Below are 14,505 nucleotides of genomic sequence, written 5' to 3' on the forward strand. Positions count from 1 at the left end.
TTGTATGGGTGGGTCATACCAGGATAGGGTTTGGCCCACCCCCAACAGATGCTCTATGCTCTGCCTATGTTGACAGCAGGGAAACTTTATTGCTTTCTCCACAGAAGTGTGGCAACACCAAGGCAAGATGTCACAAGCAGCAGGAAAGGACAGGAGAAAGTAGTTTGATTTATACACATACAGTAAGGTTGCCAACGTCCTGTACACATACAGTAAGGTTGCCAACGTCCTTTACAGTACACTGTTACGCCCCAACACATGAAATGGCCCTATGGGGCAAACAAAGAACCAAACTTAACCCTCAAAAGACATAGACAAACACCTTCTTAAAAGTAGAGCCCAACCAGTGGGATTTATTTAACAATCACACATAGACATTAAACATGAATCAAAAATGTCATATCATCAAGACACGCAAATCGGCTGGAGAGGCAACAGCCATTTTCTCAGTAAGAGAGCCTCTAGTGAGCAGCAGGAATCTTCGGGTCTTTATACCAGGCTTGATTGGAGGTTCAGGTGTCTCTCCTTAGGCCACTCCCAACGATTGCTTCAGCCGATTGGAGGAAGTGGTAACAAGGGAAAACGAGACATGCATACAGCCGTAACATACACATACAGTAAAGTTGCCAACATCCTTTACAGTACACATACAGTAAGGTTGCCAACATCCTTTACACACCTCCTTTACACACATCCAACATCCTTTACACACTTTACACCTTTTGCATGCAGCCGTAACATACACATACAGTAAAGTTGCCAACATCCTTTACAGTACACATACAGTAAGGTTGCCAACATCCTTTAGGCCCTACTGTACACATACAGTAAGGTTGCCAACGTCCTGTACACATAAAGTAAGGTTGCCAACGGCCTTTAGGATTGTCACAAGCATCTTGAAGTTTGAAAGAGACTAACTTATACTAAGTAGGGTAACACTTTCTATGAAGCCCATATCTATAGCGCATTAGGGGAACATTTATTACAACTTATAATGCACATCATGATCATAGTGCATTATTACTACACTTCATGATGGAGCATATCAACAGTCATGAATAACTATGAATCTAGCTTATAATGCATTATACATCTTAGGGTGTTTTGAGTGCTCGTGAATGGTTATAAACTACAGGCAGTGGAGGGGCTTATAATACAATTGCTACGTGTACATGATGTTTTTGAATCGGATCTAATAGATCAGATTTAAGTAGATCGGATTAAGAGTTATTTTGCGACGTGTATACATGGCAATTTCACTTAAATGCGATTAAACGTCTGGGGAAAATAAAGCATTGCGATTGGACTGAGGACGCACGTGCTGAGTGAGCCAAATAAGGCGTGGGGGCGTGGTCGCCAAACCTCCGGGGAACTACTGGGACACAAGCTTATCTTCAGCCCGAAAATGAATTCCCTCAGTGGACTCAAGGCTGGTAAAATCCCCTTTGGGTCTGGTTCTTTCAAAATGCTAGTTAGCACCCTCCTAGCTTAGAAAAACGAACTGGTGAAAGGGTGATGTGGAGTAACTTTGTTGTGCTTAATTACTTCGTGGGGCACTTTTACATCAATATATGGAAGCCACAACATTTATAGTCGCTTAGGGACTTTAAATTAAGCAAAACTTTCATGTGAAAATCAACAGGAAGTGCCGCCATCTTTTTCTCACTGACAAAGAGCACGGGCTCTTGGCGCCATCGTGTGGTCAACGAGCATGCGTGGAACGACCGGATTTATTGTAATTCTGATTAAAAGGTTACATGACAGAGGAACGTGTTTAAGTAAGGGTTAACGTTCGGCGAGAAGGTCGCTACCGTGGAATAGCAGCACGACAGAGAGAATCTTTAGACCCCGACGCGGAGCGGAGGGGTCTTGTTCTCTCTGAAGTGCTGCTATTCCACAAAGCGACCGACTCGCCGAAAGTTAACCCGCTTATTATATGGATATACTTAAATTATTCACACATGCGGGGACATTTCTTTAGACCTATTTAATGTTAAGATTGTTGCTGCGCAAAACAAAACAGTGCCGTTGTGGAACATGCACCGCTAGGCAACAGCTAGGTAGGCTAGCCAGGACAACAGGTGTTGTCTATCACAGCAGCTGATTAGAGTGACAAAAGACCGGACCCCCTGCGAAGTGATATGAAACATTCGCTTTAGCCACTGACTTGTATACAAGCCAGTGGCTTTAGCAGTGAACGTCTTGTTGCCATTGACAGCGGTAGCCAGGACAACGGGTGCTGTCTATCACAGCAGCTGATTAGAGTCTTGTTGAAAAGTCGCTTTAGCAGTGAAAAGTCTTGTTGCCATTGACAGCGGTCTGTTATAGACCAACCCGTCCGTTATCGAAAAATAACAGACGTCCGAACGTTGGGGAGCCCCGTTGAAATGAATGGAGCATTCGACAGATGACGTCACAACCATATAATAATCGGATTTAAAAGAGGAATAAACCACCCACTTTAATCGGACTTAAGTTTAAATCGGAATAAACTTAAATCCTGTTTGGTAAGTGTTTACATGATGTTTTTAAAGTGGAATTAAGTTTTAATGAGATTTAAAGTGAGTTAAATCGGATTTAAATGCCTCATGTAAACGTACCAACTGTCATAATGCACTATGATTATTATGATGCGCATTATAAATGGTTATAAATGCGCTCATAATGTGCTACAGATATGGGCTTCATAGAAAGTGTTACTCTAAGTAGTAGAGATTCTGGTAGCTTGTTCCACCTGTAATAACAAAAGGTTCCCAAGACCAGGATCATTGCTGCATACTGTAACAGTATATTTTTTACGGAAGTGATATCTGTCATTTTACATACAGTAACCAAAATAGTAAGTGGATTTTTAGTAGTCACAACATGGCATAATCAATTGATTCCATCGCATTTGAAGACTGGAATTATGCGCAATTTAATAAACAATGTTGTGAAATTAGTTGAAGTGTGTGCACAAAACCTGGTATGTGAATGAAAGACAGAAACAGAGAAGTAGGATGCACATTTGATCAATTTTATTGTTACCCCAAGAGACATAACAATGCAATATGTAAGAATGATGTAATAATCTGCAACCATGGGACTCTGGTGGTACCGGACTGGGTCAACATCAGCTTGGGACTTCTCTGTTGGAGACAGGAACAGACGCTCAGAATAAAGCTCAACAACACATCACTTTACTTATATTTACAATATTTACTACACGTTGTTTGAACTAAGAAGTCATACTCACAACATTTATAAAGTCTGTTGAGCCTTAGGATGTCATTTCTGGACATTCGTGACCTCTGTCCAATTTGCACTCTTCGGTTTGGATATGGAGTGATGGTCTCCGCTCCACGCCGTGTGGTGAAGGCATATCTACAGAAGGAATCGTTGTTAGAGATGTTGGAAGATATCAAATGCATTCATGATTAAGAAATATGGGTAACACTTTCTATGAAGCCCATATCTATAGCGCATTATGAGCGCATTTATAACAATTTATAATGCACATTATAATTACTTACAACGCATTACAACTACACCGATGATGTTTCATGATGCTTTATGTTAACAGTAATGAATAACCATGAATCTAGCTTATAATACTCTATAAATCGAAGGGTATTATGAGTGCTCATGACTGGATATAAACTACAGGCTGCCTGATGGGGCTTACAGTACATTATGATGCATTATAGATGTGCATTATACAGTGCATTATAGATGCATCCATATGAACTTCACTTTACTTAGAGCACACATTGACGACTCATGATCTCACATGAAACATTATAGCATCGTATGAGCCCTTATGACAGTTTATCATCCAGGTCTGTGCATAGAGGGTACTCATAGGTACTCATAATGTACTATAAGCCCCATCAGGCAGCCTGTAGTTTATAGCCAGTCATGAGCACTCATGACACCCTTGGATTTATAAAGCATTATAAGCTAGATTCATAGTTATTCATCACTGTTAATATAAAGCATCATGAAGCATTATGAGTGTAGTCATAATACGTTGTAAGTAATTATAATGTGCGTTATTATTTGTTATAAATGCGCTTATAATGTTGGCTTTAAGTGAAGTGTTACCGAAATATGTTTTCAGAAAATCAATTTTAGCAAATGATCGGATTGGATGATTTTTTCCCGCACCTTCCATAGTGCAGCACAGAGCCGTAGTCATATCCGGTACCCAGGTTGTTAGTGTTCCGTTTCCTGAAGTTGTGACGGGTGTCTGCAAAACACGAATCAACAAAATTCAGGGTCATATGCCTCACTCCCTTTGAATTTTACATTTGTCTGAATTTCTAAAACTTTTTTGATAAAGTCTTTCAAAAATGGTGCTTACTTGACTTGATGTACTGCCAGTTGATCTTCACATACTTGTCTCTGTCGCTCCTGGTCTGCTCATGCTGGAAGCCCAGAGCATGAAGAAGCTCATGCTGAATGATGCCATGGACCATACAACCTCTCCTGTTGAGGGACAACACCTGTCTGCCACCTGTCCTGCCGAGGCTGGAGAAGCACCTGAGATACATCAAAATAGATGATGTTAGTAAGCAGTTTTGCATTAGGTAACCTGCATTCTGTAACATCGGCTCATCAATACATTGGCATTTCAAGAGTGATAAACATTATTCAAACAATGGCATGGACATATTTGGAGGACCAGGTGAATGAACTGTAATGAGTATGTAGTATGAACTGTAATGAATAATGCAGTGATCTGAATGGTATGCAGACATATTTACCCGTCTCTGTTCTCAATAGTGATGAAGGCGCGCTGTCTTGATCGGGGAACAAACCTAATGCAGCTTTGCCTGTGGAAGGAGTCCATGGCCCTACTGATTCTAGCCCTTTCATGGGATGCTGAAAAGAATGATGAATATTAATATGTGTCAAGTACTGGTCTTCACTGTGGACACATGTTCAGTCCTATGAGTTGGGAACGTACAATGTGGGTTTTAATTGTGTAAAAATTCAAAATAAGAGACTCACGGAAAGCACGGCTGATTGTGTAAGGCACCTCCACCTTCCCACTGCGAGACCTCCTCCACAGACATTGGTTGTTCCAGCAGGCCAGAGCATTTCTGGTTTTGGGCACCACAAGATCTCCTTCCATCAGGAACTCAGTAGAGGCTAAGTAACAAATGAGGTATTTATCACAAAATATGTCTATACTTCTGCTAAATTCATCATTCATTTGACTTAACACATTAATAAGTGAATATTAATAGACAGACCATTGTTAGTGTCCAGAATCTGTGTAGTTAAGTCGTAAACGGGCTCTTCTGGATCAGTTTCCTCATCCTACATCAGAAAATAAACAAACACAGTACAGTTAACAGCTAACATTTACACGTTTACATTGAGAAGAGTTGTGAAAGGTGCATTATTTCTTACCGCGTAATTGCTTATTTCTGGAGTTTCTGTGGTGGTTACATCTGAATCTTCTGGTTCATCAGATAAATCGTGACTTTCATCCTCAGCATCTTCCTCCTATATGGAAGAAGAATAGATGTGAAAATGAGAATAGATGAGAAATGGCCATGTTCATCATCCCTTTTCCTCTACGTAGCCAGAAACAAACACAGCACACTCAGCACTCTGTACAGTTGGAGCCACTGATTTTCCCCCATTCCATATGCTGCAGACCATGTGAATTCCATGAGACGTGCAAAGTGTTTCAAGCTGAACCTTGCAAGGACCAATCATGGTGCAGTCAAGAAAACATGGTTCTAACTCAGTAATGTAATTTAACCATGTTCATCATCACCTACCCCCCACGTATGTGTTAGCTGCCAAACGTAATGTACATTGGTCATAAATATTAGTTTAACACTTAGTAAATATTCATGAAAAGATCACAGTTTCCATGAGCAGCATAGTTACAACACCTACTCTGGCCACAATCCTATGTAGTGCACCTTTAAAGGTACACTGCAGGAAATGGTCAAAAAAGGTAGCCTACTGCAACTATGCTGCTCATTGAAACTGGGCTGCGTATTGCCAATTTTGATCTTTTCATCAAGGTTTACTAAGTAATGAATTCACATTTTCTAGTATGGCCCAAGCACAGTCATTTTTGTAGCTAAAAATGGCTATTTCTGGACATTCAAAATGGCGAACCATGGAGAAGATCCCCCTTTTCATGCAAGAAAAGTGCAATTTTTTCAGTCATAATGAATGTTTAGAATTTTATGGTGGAGGTAAGTATTCATGAAAAAGATAACATTAATGAATGGGAAGCATGAATTCTAGAAACAAACAACTAAACATCTCACACAGTGTCCCTTTAACACTTGCAGTTGTAAGTTGTGAACTGTAAAAAGCTCAGGCATTCTTACCATTGAAGACTCAGAAGTCAGTGTCATGTCGTCGTCGTCTTCTTCATCAGTTTCATCAGGGAAAATGAAACTTTCATCATCAGCATCCTCTTCCTGTGTAAGAACACAGTCAAAAGGTTACGAGGAAGAATAGATCAGATGAGAAATGGCCATGTTCATTATCACCTGCTCCCATCATCAGAAACAAACTCTGAACGCTCAGGTCTTATTTTATAAGTTTTATAAGATGGAAGTTGTAAAAAGTTTGTGAATTCTTACTTCGGGAGGCAGATCGTTTTTCTCTGTGGAAGTTAAGTTGTCGTGTGCAACAGGTGAAGGCAGATCAGCATCCTCTTCCTACAGAATGAACAGATTGAAGACAAAATGTTCAGGGGATAATACTCACAGCTATGCAACCTTTAAACAGAAATATATATTTCAAGCAGTCTTACCGTGACAGGTAGAGCGTGCGACAGACCAATCAGCAGCAGCAGTAGAAGGGAGATGGAGGGTCTGAGGTCCATGTTGCTTCCTTGTGTGAAGAGGCTGTAGATGGCTCCTTCACTGGTGCTCGGTGAGGGAGACCCATCTTACCTGAGCTTTTATACAGTCCTTCACAGGTGTGTCTACGGGGGGATTTGGGTTTGTTGTTGGAGTCAGGTGTCTAATGGATGCTCTTACAACATTGCCTCTCCCAAAAATTAAAACAGTTGGAACACTGTTTGACTTTGGTATTAGATAACCAAAAACCCATTCAATCACTGTACTTATGGTCTCCCACAAAGGCATGTCTTGAGTGACAAATTTATGTGTGGTATTCCTTTTCAACTCACTCTTTTTGGGTATCTAAAATATGCACCATTCAACCATGATTGAGGCTAGAAGAAGTAACACTTGACAATTCCTCCATAACATAATTTAACATTCTTAACAAACAATATGAAAACTTTATCAAACACCACACCTGTGCAGTGTTTAATGAACTTTTCATATTGATAAATTATTCCTGCTTTACGCCTACACCTGGACAACTGAAGCGTTGTGCACAAGGACTTCCATGTGCTTTATTCATAATCATAACAAACTTTTCATTAATCTGGAATAGGGGTGGGCGATATGACGATATTATATCGTGAATCGCGATATTGAGTAAAATATCGTCTCGAATCTGCCAAAGTGGAGAAATCGTATAGATCGTCTTGCAGTGAAGATGTTTATTATCAGTATCAGAGTGACGTTTTCTCACTTGTGTTGTTGTCTTCACTTTATTCTTTACATTATTGTATTCCACTTGTACACTTTATGAGAGTATCATCAGTGTGTTAACATTTTATTGACTGCAAATTACAAATTGCAAGTATATGAAAGTTGTTTTTTGTTGTTTTTATTTTTTGGATGGAAGATCGTGATAAAAAATCGATATCGTGATTTCATGTAAAAAAAATCGTGATACAACATTTTTGCCATATCGCCCACCCCTAATCTGGAAGATACATTGAGAACCAGAAAGCCAGAATCCAGGAAGACAGAACATGGTCAAGCAAATGTAATTTATTCAGATAAAAATGCATTTCTTTTAGAATGTAGCCTAAACGTAGGTGATGATTTCTCATCTTCAGGTACTGGGAATATGTTAAAGGTTTCGGAAGTTCATTAGAGTACGACTGTTGTGAAAAGCATCTACAGAGAGCGCTGTGGCGCAGCGTGCTGAACCCCCTACATTTGGGCTTACATTCAAGTCTGGCCGGGGTCATTTCCAGACCCTACCCCATCTCTCTTTCCCAGCCATTTCCTGTCTCTCACACTGTCAATAATACAGGCCCAACAAAACTTTTGAAAAAAGGGGGGAAAAGAAAAGCATTTACAGCAAGGAAATGAAACACTGTGCACTGTGCACATAGCATTACAAAAAATATACTGTTAGATTCCAGCCATAGTCCTAGTCCTACAACCACAGCATAGTCTGTGAGTCATTGCCCCACTGTGATGTATAAAATAATAATGATAACAGTAGTAATGTTAGCGGGTGCAATAATGCAGGTCTTATTGTTAAGCTTATTTCTAGTTTATTTTGGTATACATTCATTTATCAATTTATTCAATTATTAATATTGTTCTCTACTTTTCCTGCTTTATTTGTTCTATATTGTACTTGTACTCCATCAAGTGTTGCCTTCCTCTCGCCTCTATCATGGTTGAATTGTGCATATTTTAGATACCCAAAAGAAGGAGTTGAACTACACACCATTTTGTCACCCTATTCTAGACTTAATGGGAGAAATACTGTAATTGAATGGGTTTTTGGTCATCTAATGCCAAAGTCAAACAGTTTTCAAACTGTTGAATTTTTGGGAGAAGCAATGTTGTAAGAGCATCCATTAGACACCCGACTCCAACAACAAACCCAAATCCCCCGGTAGACACACCTGTGGAGGACTGTATAAAAGCTCAGGTGAGATGGGTCTCCCTCACCGAGCACCAGTGAAGGAGCCATCTACAGCCTCTTCACACACTGAAGCAACATGGACCTCAGAGCCTCCATCTCCCTTCTACTGCTGCTGCTGATTGGCCTGTCCCAGGCTCTACCTGTCACGGTAAGATTGCTTGAAATATGTTTCTATGTTTATAGTTATGAGAGTATTCTCCCCTGAGCATTTTGTCTTCAATCTGTTCGCTCTGCAGGAAGAGAATGCTGATTATTATGGAGGTATTGCTATATCCGAACCTTTTGAAAACGACGAGAGCAACTTAACTTCCACAGAGACAAACAATCTGCCTCCTGAAGTAAGAATTTCCAAACTTTTCACAACTTCCATCTTATAAAACAAAAATTTTTAGTCCTGAGAGTTCAGAGTTTGTTTCTGATGATGGGAGCAGGTGATGATGAACATGGCCATTTCTCATCTGATCTATGTTTCCTCTTAACCTTTTGACTGTGTTCTTACATAGGAAGAGGATGCTGATGATGAAAGTTTCAATTTCCCTGATGAAACTGATGAAGAAGACGATGACATGACACTGACTTCTGAGTCTTCATTGGTAAAAATGCCTGAGCTTTTCACAATTCACAACTTACAACTGCAAGTGTTAACCCTTCACTTCATTCTTCAATAACTTCTCTATTTTTCATCATACACAAATGACACTTCATGATATCCTCCAGCTTACCTATTCAAATGGTCAAAATGAAATATAATGAAATTCCTAAAAAAATTGTGGACGATACACCAACTTGTTACATTCATGGTGTTTCGGTCAAAAATGACCGGACCATTAATTTACATCTCCCAAAGATATATACAGTTTATATTACATTCACTTTACCCTCATATTCTTTTTTGTTAGGCTTTTCAGAATGCAACCATATGTGCCACATTAGTATAGATGTTTACAGTTAGTTGAAATACTTGAAAAAAGTAAAGGTGTTCCAAACGGCCTGAAAGCCTCTGAGAGGCCCTAGACTCCAGAGGGTTAATCAAATGAGTTGGTGCAAGAGAAGAAAAAAAGTCTACGAATCACTAAAACAAAGCAGAATAACATTAAATCACATTGGAAATGGTTCAAAGGGATGTCTAAAAGGTATTTAATCACAAAATAGGCAAATCAGATTTTTAATCAATGTATTATTACCTTTTTTCTACACAGTCTCACCCCAAGTAGTCCATTTTTGACTACTCAATTTTTGACACCCCAAGACTGCAATTTTTGACGTCTTGGGTATTCCTTCCATGTCACAGTTTGACTATGTCCTCAAAGGCGCCCCCTTGTGGCAGCATAACCTCATTGAGGTTAGGTTTAGGAATAGGTTTAGGGTTAGGCCACATAGTCAAAATGTGACGTGGAAGGAATACCCAAGATGTCAAAAATTGCCGTCTGGTCCAAGGTAGTCAGAAATTGACTACTTGGGGTGAGACTGCGTTGCCTTTTTTGTGTAGGCGGTCAATTTTGACCATTAACACCATGAACGTAACCATGTTTCTAACACAACCAGAGGGTATAGGTGCACTATGTAGGATTATGGCCAGAGTGTTGTAGGTGTTGTAACTGGTGCTCATTGAACCGCTGCTGCCTATTGCCGAAGTTGATCTTTTCATGAATATTTACTAAGTAATAAGCTAATATTTATGACCAACGTACAGGACATTTTGCAGCTAACACATACGTAGGGGCCAGGTGATGATGAATATTACTGAGTTAGTACCATGTTTTCTTGACTGCATCATGATTGGTCCTCGCAAGTTTCAGCTCAAAACACTTTGCATGTCTCATGATATTCACATGGTCTGCATATGGAATGGGGCGGGTCAGTGGCTTCAACGGTACAGTGTGCTGAGTGTGCTGTGTTTATTTCTGGCTAGAGGACACGTAGTGTTGCCAGATGGAAAATGCTGAACCTCAAAATCATGATTTTTTTTTTCAATCAAACAGAGGTCAAAATGGACAAAATTATGATTCAAATACGATAATTATCATACATCTGGCAACACTGAGGACAGGTGATAATGAACATGGCCATTTCTCATCTGATCTATGTTTCCTCTTAAAGGATAGTTCCGGCGTAAAATGAAAGTTTCACCATCGCTTTCCCATGCCACATAATGTATCTAATGATGAGCCATTCCGGGCAATGCCGCGCCGTTATGGAGTTAGCTAATTTTAAGCTTTTTGGTGAAAAACGCAGCCAACGCATCACGGCGGGGCCAATTATAAACCTATGCTTTTCTGATGTTTCCCCGCTATAAACAACTTCAAAAACGCTACACACTTCATCACAAAGGTCTCGTCAATCAAACCGAGGCACAGAGAATGTCATCGGACCACACAATCTTTCACTGGCCAGTGTTTTCAGAGGTTCACTGTTCACTGTTGCAACTCTCTGACCCGGATGCAGGCTACTCAATCAGGTGGCTAGGTAGGCTGAACATGGTCCGCGGTTCGCACCGGCTGCGACCGTAAAATGAAAAGCTGGAACCCCGACCGTTTTCACCGACTGCCACTGTCTAAACCAGCCATATTACGGGAATGGCTAATAGCATTAGAAGTGGACGAAACTGGCGTAAAAACCCGGAGGGATCGCTACTACCGTGTGTGCAGGCAGCAGATTTGAAGAGTTGCATGGAGAGTACAGGTAGGCAGACTACTCTTACAAAGTAATTGCAACACGGTATAATATAACATGGATTCAGCTTTGTAATAACACACTACTGGTGGTGTACTTACATCTGTAAGAGTACTTCTAGTACGACTTTATAAATTCCTCCAGCCCTCCTCCGTTGCGTAATGGTCCATCCATCTGACCTCGCGCGCCCTGGTCATTAGAGTCTACTTCACTGAAACTACTCTAGCATGCTTGACATCAACCACATCGAATGCCTCAGGTCGCACAATTTCACAATTTCACTTGCCATCCCGCGCTAGTTTGTTTTGACAGTGTATTTATCTCCTGTAGTGGGCTACATTTACTGTACCTGTAGGCTATGCCTTCCCAAAACAGAGTGCTTGCTGGCAAAGACGCGCGGTGTTGCAACCAGTTTCACAGATTCACAGACAGTCAAGATTCATGAGCCAGACACATTTACACATGTTTCTCTCTCTTCAAACATACCTCCATAGCCATGCGCCTTTTTGACACAGCATTCCTCTTTAGACGGTTTCGAAGGTGTTCCATCTCCCTCTTCTTGTAGCCATCATCCATCATCCTCGAAATGCTCCCTCCACACACGGTAGTAGCGATCCCTCCGGGTTTTTTATGTCAGTTTCGTTCACTTCTAATGCTATTAGCCATTCCCGTAATATGGCTGGTTTAGACAGTGGCAGTCGGTGAAAACGGTCGGGGTTCCAGCTTTTCATTTTACGGTCGTAGCCTGTGCGAACCGCGGACCATGTTTAGCCTACCTAGCCACCTGATTGAGTAGCCTGCATCCGGGTCAGAGAGTTGCAACAGTGAGACACCTCTGAAAACACTGGCCAGTGAAAGATTGTGTGGTCCGATGACATTCTCTGTGCCTCGGTTTGATTGACGAGACCTTTGTGATGAAGTGTGTAGCGTTTTTGAAGTTGTTTATAGCGGGGAAACATCAGAAACATCAGGTTTATAATTGGCCCCGCCGTGATGCGTTGGCTGCGTTTTTCACCAAAAAGCTTAAAATAAGCTAACTCCATAACGGCGCGGCATTGCCCGGAATGGCTCATCATTAGATACATTATGTGGCATGGGAAAGCGATGGTGAAACTTTCATTTTACGCCGGAACTATCCTTTAACCTTTTGACTGTTCTTACATGGGAGGAGGATGCTGAGGATGAAAGTCAAGCTTTCTCTGATGAACCAGAAGATTCAGATGTAACCACCACAGAAACTCCAGAGATAAGCAATTACGCGGTACGAAATAAATGCACCTTTCACAACTCTTCTGAATGTAAACCTGTAAATGTTAGCTGTTAATTGTACTTTGCTTGTTTATTTTCTGATGTAGGATGAGGAAACTGATCCAGAAGAGCCGGTTTATGACTTAACTACACAGATTCTGGACACTAACAACGGTCTGTCTATTAATATTCACTTACTATTATGTTAACTCAAATGAATGATGAATTTGCACAGACATATAGACATGTTTTGTAATAATGTATGATTCCTCATTTGTTACTTAGCCTCTACTGAGTTCCTTATGGAAGGAGATCTTGTGGCACCAAAAACCAGAAATGCTCTGGCCTGCTGGAACAACCAATGTCTGTGGAGGAAGTCTCGCAGTGGGAAGGTGGAGGTGCCGTACACAATCAGCCGTGCTTTCCGTGAGTCTCTTCATTTGAATTTTTACACAATTAAAACCCACATTGTTCGTTCCCAACTCATAGGACTGAACATGTGTCCACAGTGAAGACCAGTACTTGACACATACTAATATGTGTTGTTCTTTTCAGCATCCCATGAAAGGGCCAGAATCAGTAGGGCCATGGACTCCTTCCACAGGCAAAGCTGCATTAGGTTTGTTCCCCGATCAAGACAGCGCGCCTTCATCACTATTGAGAACAGAGATGGGTAAGTATGTCTGCATACCATTTAGATCACTGCATCACTCTACAGTTCATGTGTTCATGCCATTGCTTAAATAATGTTCATCACTCACTGATGAGACTACGTTATTATTAAGGGCAGGGTACATAATGCAAAACTGAATTGCTTGCTAACATCAGCTTTCACTTGGCCCTCAAAATGTGTCCATGTCATTGCTCAAATAATGTTCATCACTCTCTTAAAATGCCAACATATTGAGGAGCCTATGTTATTAAGGGCAGGGTACCTAATGCAAAAGTGAATTGCTTACTAACATCATTGATTTTGATGTATCTCAGGTGCTTCTCCAGCCTCGGCAGGACAGGTGGCAGACAGGTGCTGTCCCTCAACAGGAGAGGTTGTATGGTCCATGGCATCATTCAGCATGAGCTTCTTCATGCTCTGGGCTTCCAGCATGAGCAGACCAGGAGTGACAGAGACAAGTATGTGAAGATCAACTGGCAGTTCATCCAGCCAAGTAAGCACCATTTGCTGAACTTGAATTTGAAAACATACCAAAAACATTTTAGAAATTCAGACAAATGTAAAATTCAAAGGGAGTAAGGCGTATGGCTCTGAATTTCGTTGACTTGTGTTTTGCAGACACCCGTCACAACTTCCGGAAACGGAACACCAACAACCTGGGTACCGGATATGACTACGGCTCTGTGCTGCACTATGGAAGGTGTGGGAAAAATTCCAATCATTTGTAAAAACTGTTTTTCTGAAAACGCATTTCATAGTCATGAATGCATTTGAAATCTTTCATCGTCGATTCCTTCTGTAGATATGCCTTCACCACACGGCGTGGAGCGGAGACCATCACTCCATATCCAAACCGAAGAGTGCAAATTGGACAGAGGACGCGAATGTCCAGAAATGACCTCCTGAGACTCAACAGACTGTATAGATGTTGTGAGTATGACTTCTTAGTTCAATCAATATGTAGTAAATATTGAAAATATAAGTGTGATATGTTGTTGAGCTTTATTCTGAGCATCTGTTCTGTCTCCAACAGAGAAGTCCCAGCTGATGTTGACCCAGTCCAGTACCACCAGAATCCCATGGTTGCAGATTATTAAATTATTCTTACATATTGCATTGTCATGTCTCTTGGAACAACAATAAAA

General features: G+C 40.8%; 2 protein-coding genes across 2 annotated transcripts; one reads left to right on the forward strand and one right to left on the reverse strand.

The window, feature by feature from the left end:
- Positions 1-671: 671 nt before the first annotated feature.
- Positions 672-6,844, reverse strand: LOC134439985 (hatching enzyme 1.2-like). The gene is made up of 9 exons (XM_063189912.1): positions 6,773-6,844; positions 5,398-5,493; positions 5,238-5,304; positions 4,993-5,133; positions 4,746-4,863; positions 4,343-4,521; positions 4,147-4,228; positions 3,203-3,363; positions 672-682 (listed from the first exon to the last, which is right to left on the reverse strand). Exons 1-9 carry the CDS (start codon positions 6,842-6,844, stop codon positions 672-674), a joined length of 927 nt encoding a protein of 308 aa, XP_063045982.1.
- Positions 6,845-8,842: 1,998 nt separating this feature from the next.
- LOC134439986 (hatching enzyme 1.2-like) lies at positions 8,843-14,505 on the forward strand. The gene is made up of 11 exons (XM_063189913.1): positions 8,843-8,914; positions 9,003-9,104; positions 9,270-9,359; positions 12,611-12,700; positions 12,795-12,861; positions 12,973-13,113; positions 13,243-13,360; positions 13,675-13,853; positions 13,979-14,060; positions 14,163-14,290; positions 14,394-14,505. Coding segments are annotated over exons 1-11 (1,071 nt in total). The 3' UTR covers positions 14,396-14,505.

This window comes from Engraulis encrasicolus, chromosome 23 (genome assembly GCF_034702125.1).
Source record: "Engraulis encrasicolus isolate BLACKSEA-1 chromosome 23, IST_EnEncr_1.0, whole genome shotgun sequence".
Taxonomy (NCBI): Eukaryota; Metazoa; Chordata; class Actinopteri; order Clupeiformes; family Engraulidae; genus Engraulis; species Engraulis encrasicolus.

What these genes read in the sequence shown, in the direction of transcription:
- LOC134439985 (XM_063189912.1), bottom strand. Translation starts at nt 6,844, where the DNA reads ATGGACCTCAGACCCTCCATCTCCCTTCTACTGCTGCTGCTGATTGGT. An exon ending in GATTCTGGACACTAACAATG is followed by an intron (nt 5,134 to 5,237) that starts GTCTGTCTATTA and finishes TTTGTTACTTAG; the next exon opens with CCTCTACTGAGTTCCTGATG. An exon ending in CTGGCAGTACATCAAGTCAA is followed by an intron (nt 4,229 to 4,342) that starts GTAAGCACCATT and finishes CGTGTTTTGCAG; the next exon opens with ACACCCGTCACAACTTCAGG.
- LOC134439986 (XM_063189913.1), top strand. Translation starts at nt 8,843, where the DNA reads ATGGACCTCAGAGCCTCCATCTCCCTTCTACTGCTGCTGCTGATTGGC. An exon ending in CAAACAATCTGCCTCCTGAA is followed by an intron (nt 9,105 to 9,269) that starts GTAAGAATTTCC and finishes GTTCTTACATAG; the next exon opens with GAAGAGGATGCTGATGATGA. An exon ending in GATTCTGGACACTAACAACG is followed by an intron (nt 12,862 to 12,972) that starts GTCTGTCTATTA and finishes TTTGTTACTTAG; the next exon opens with CCTCTACTGAGTTCCTTATG.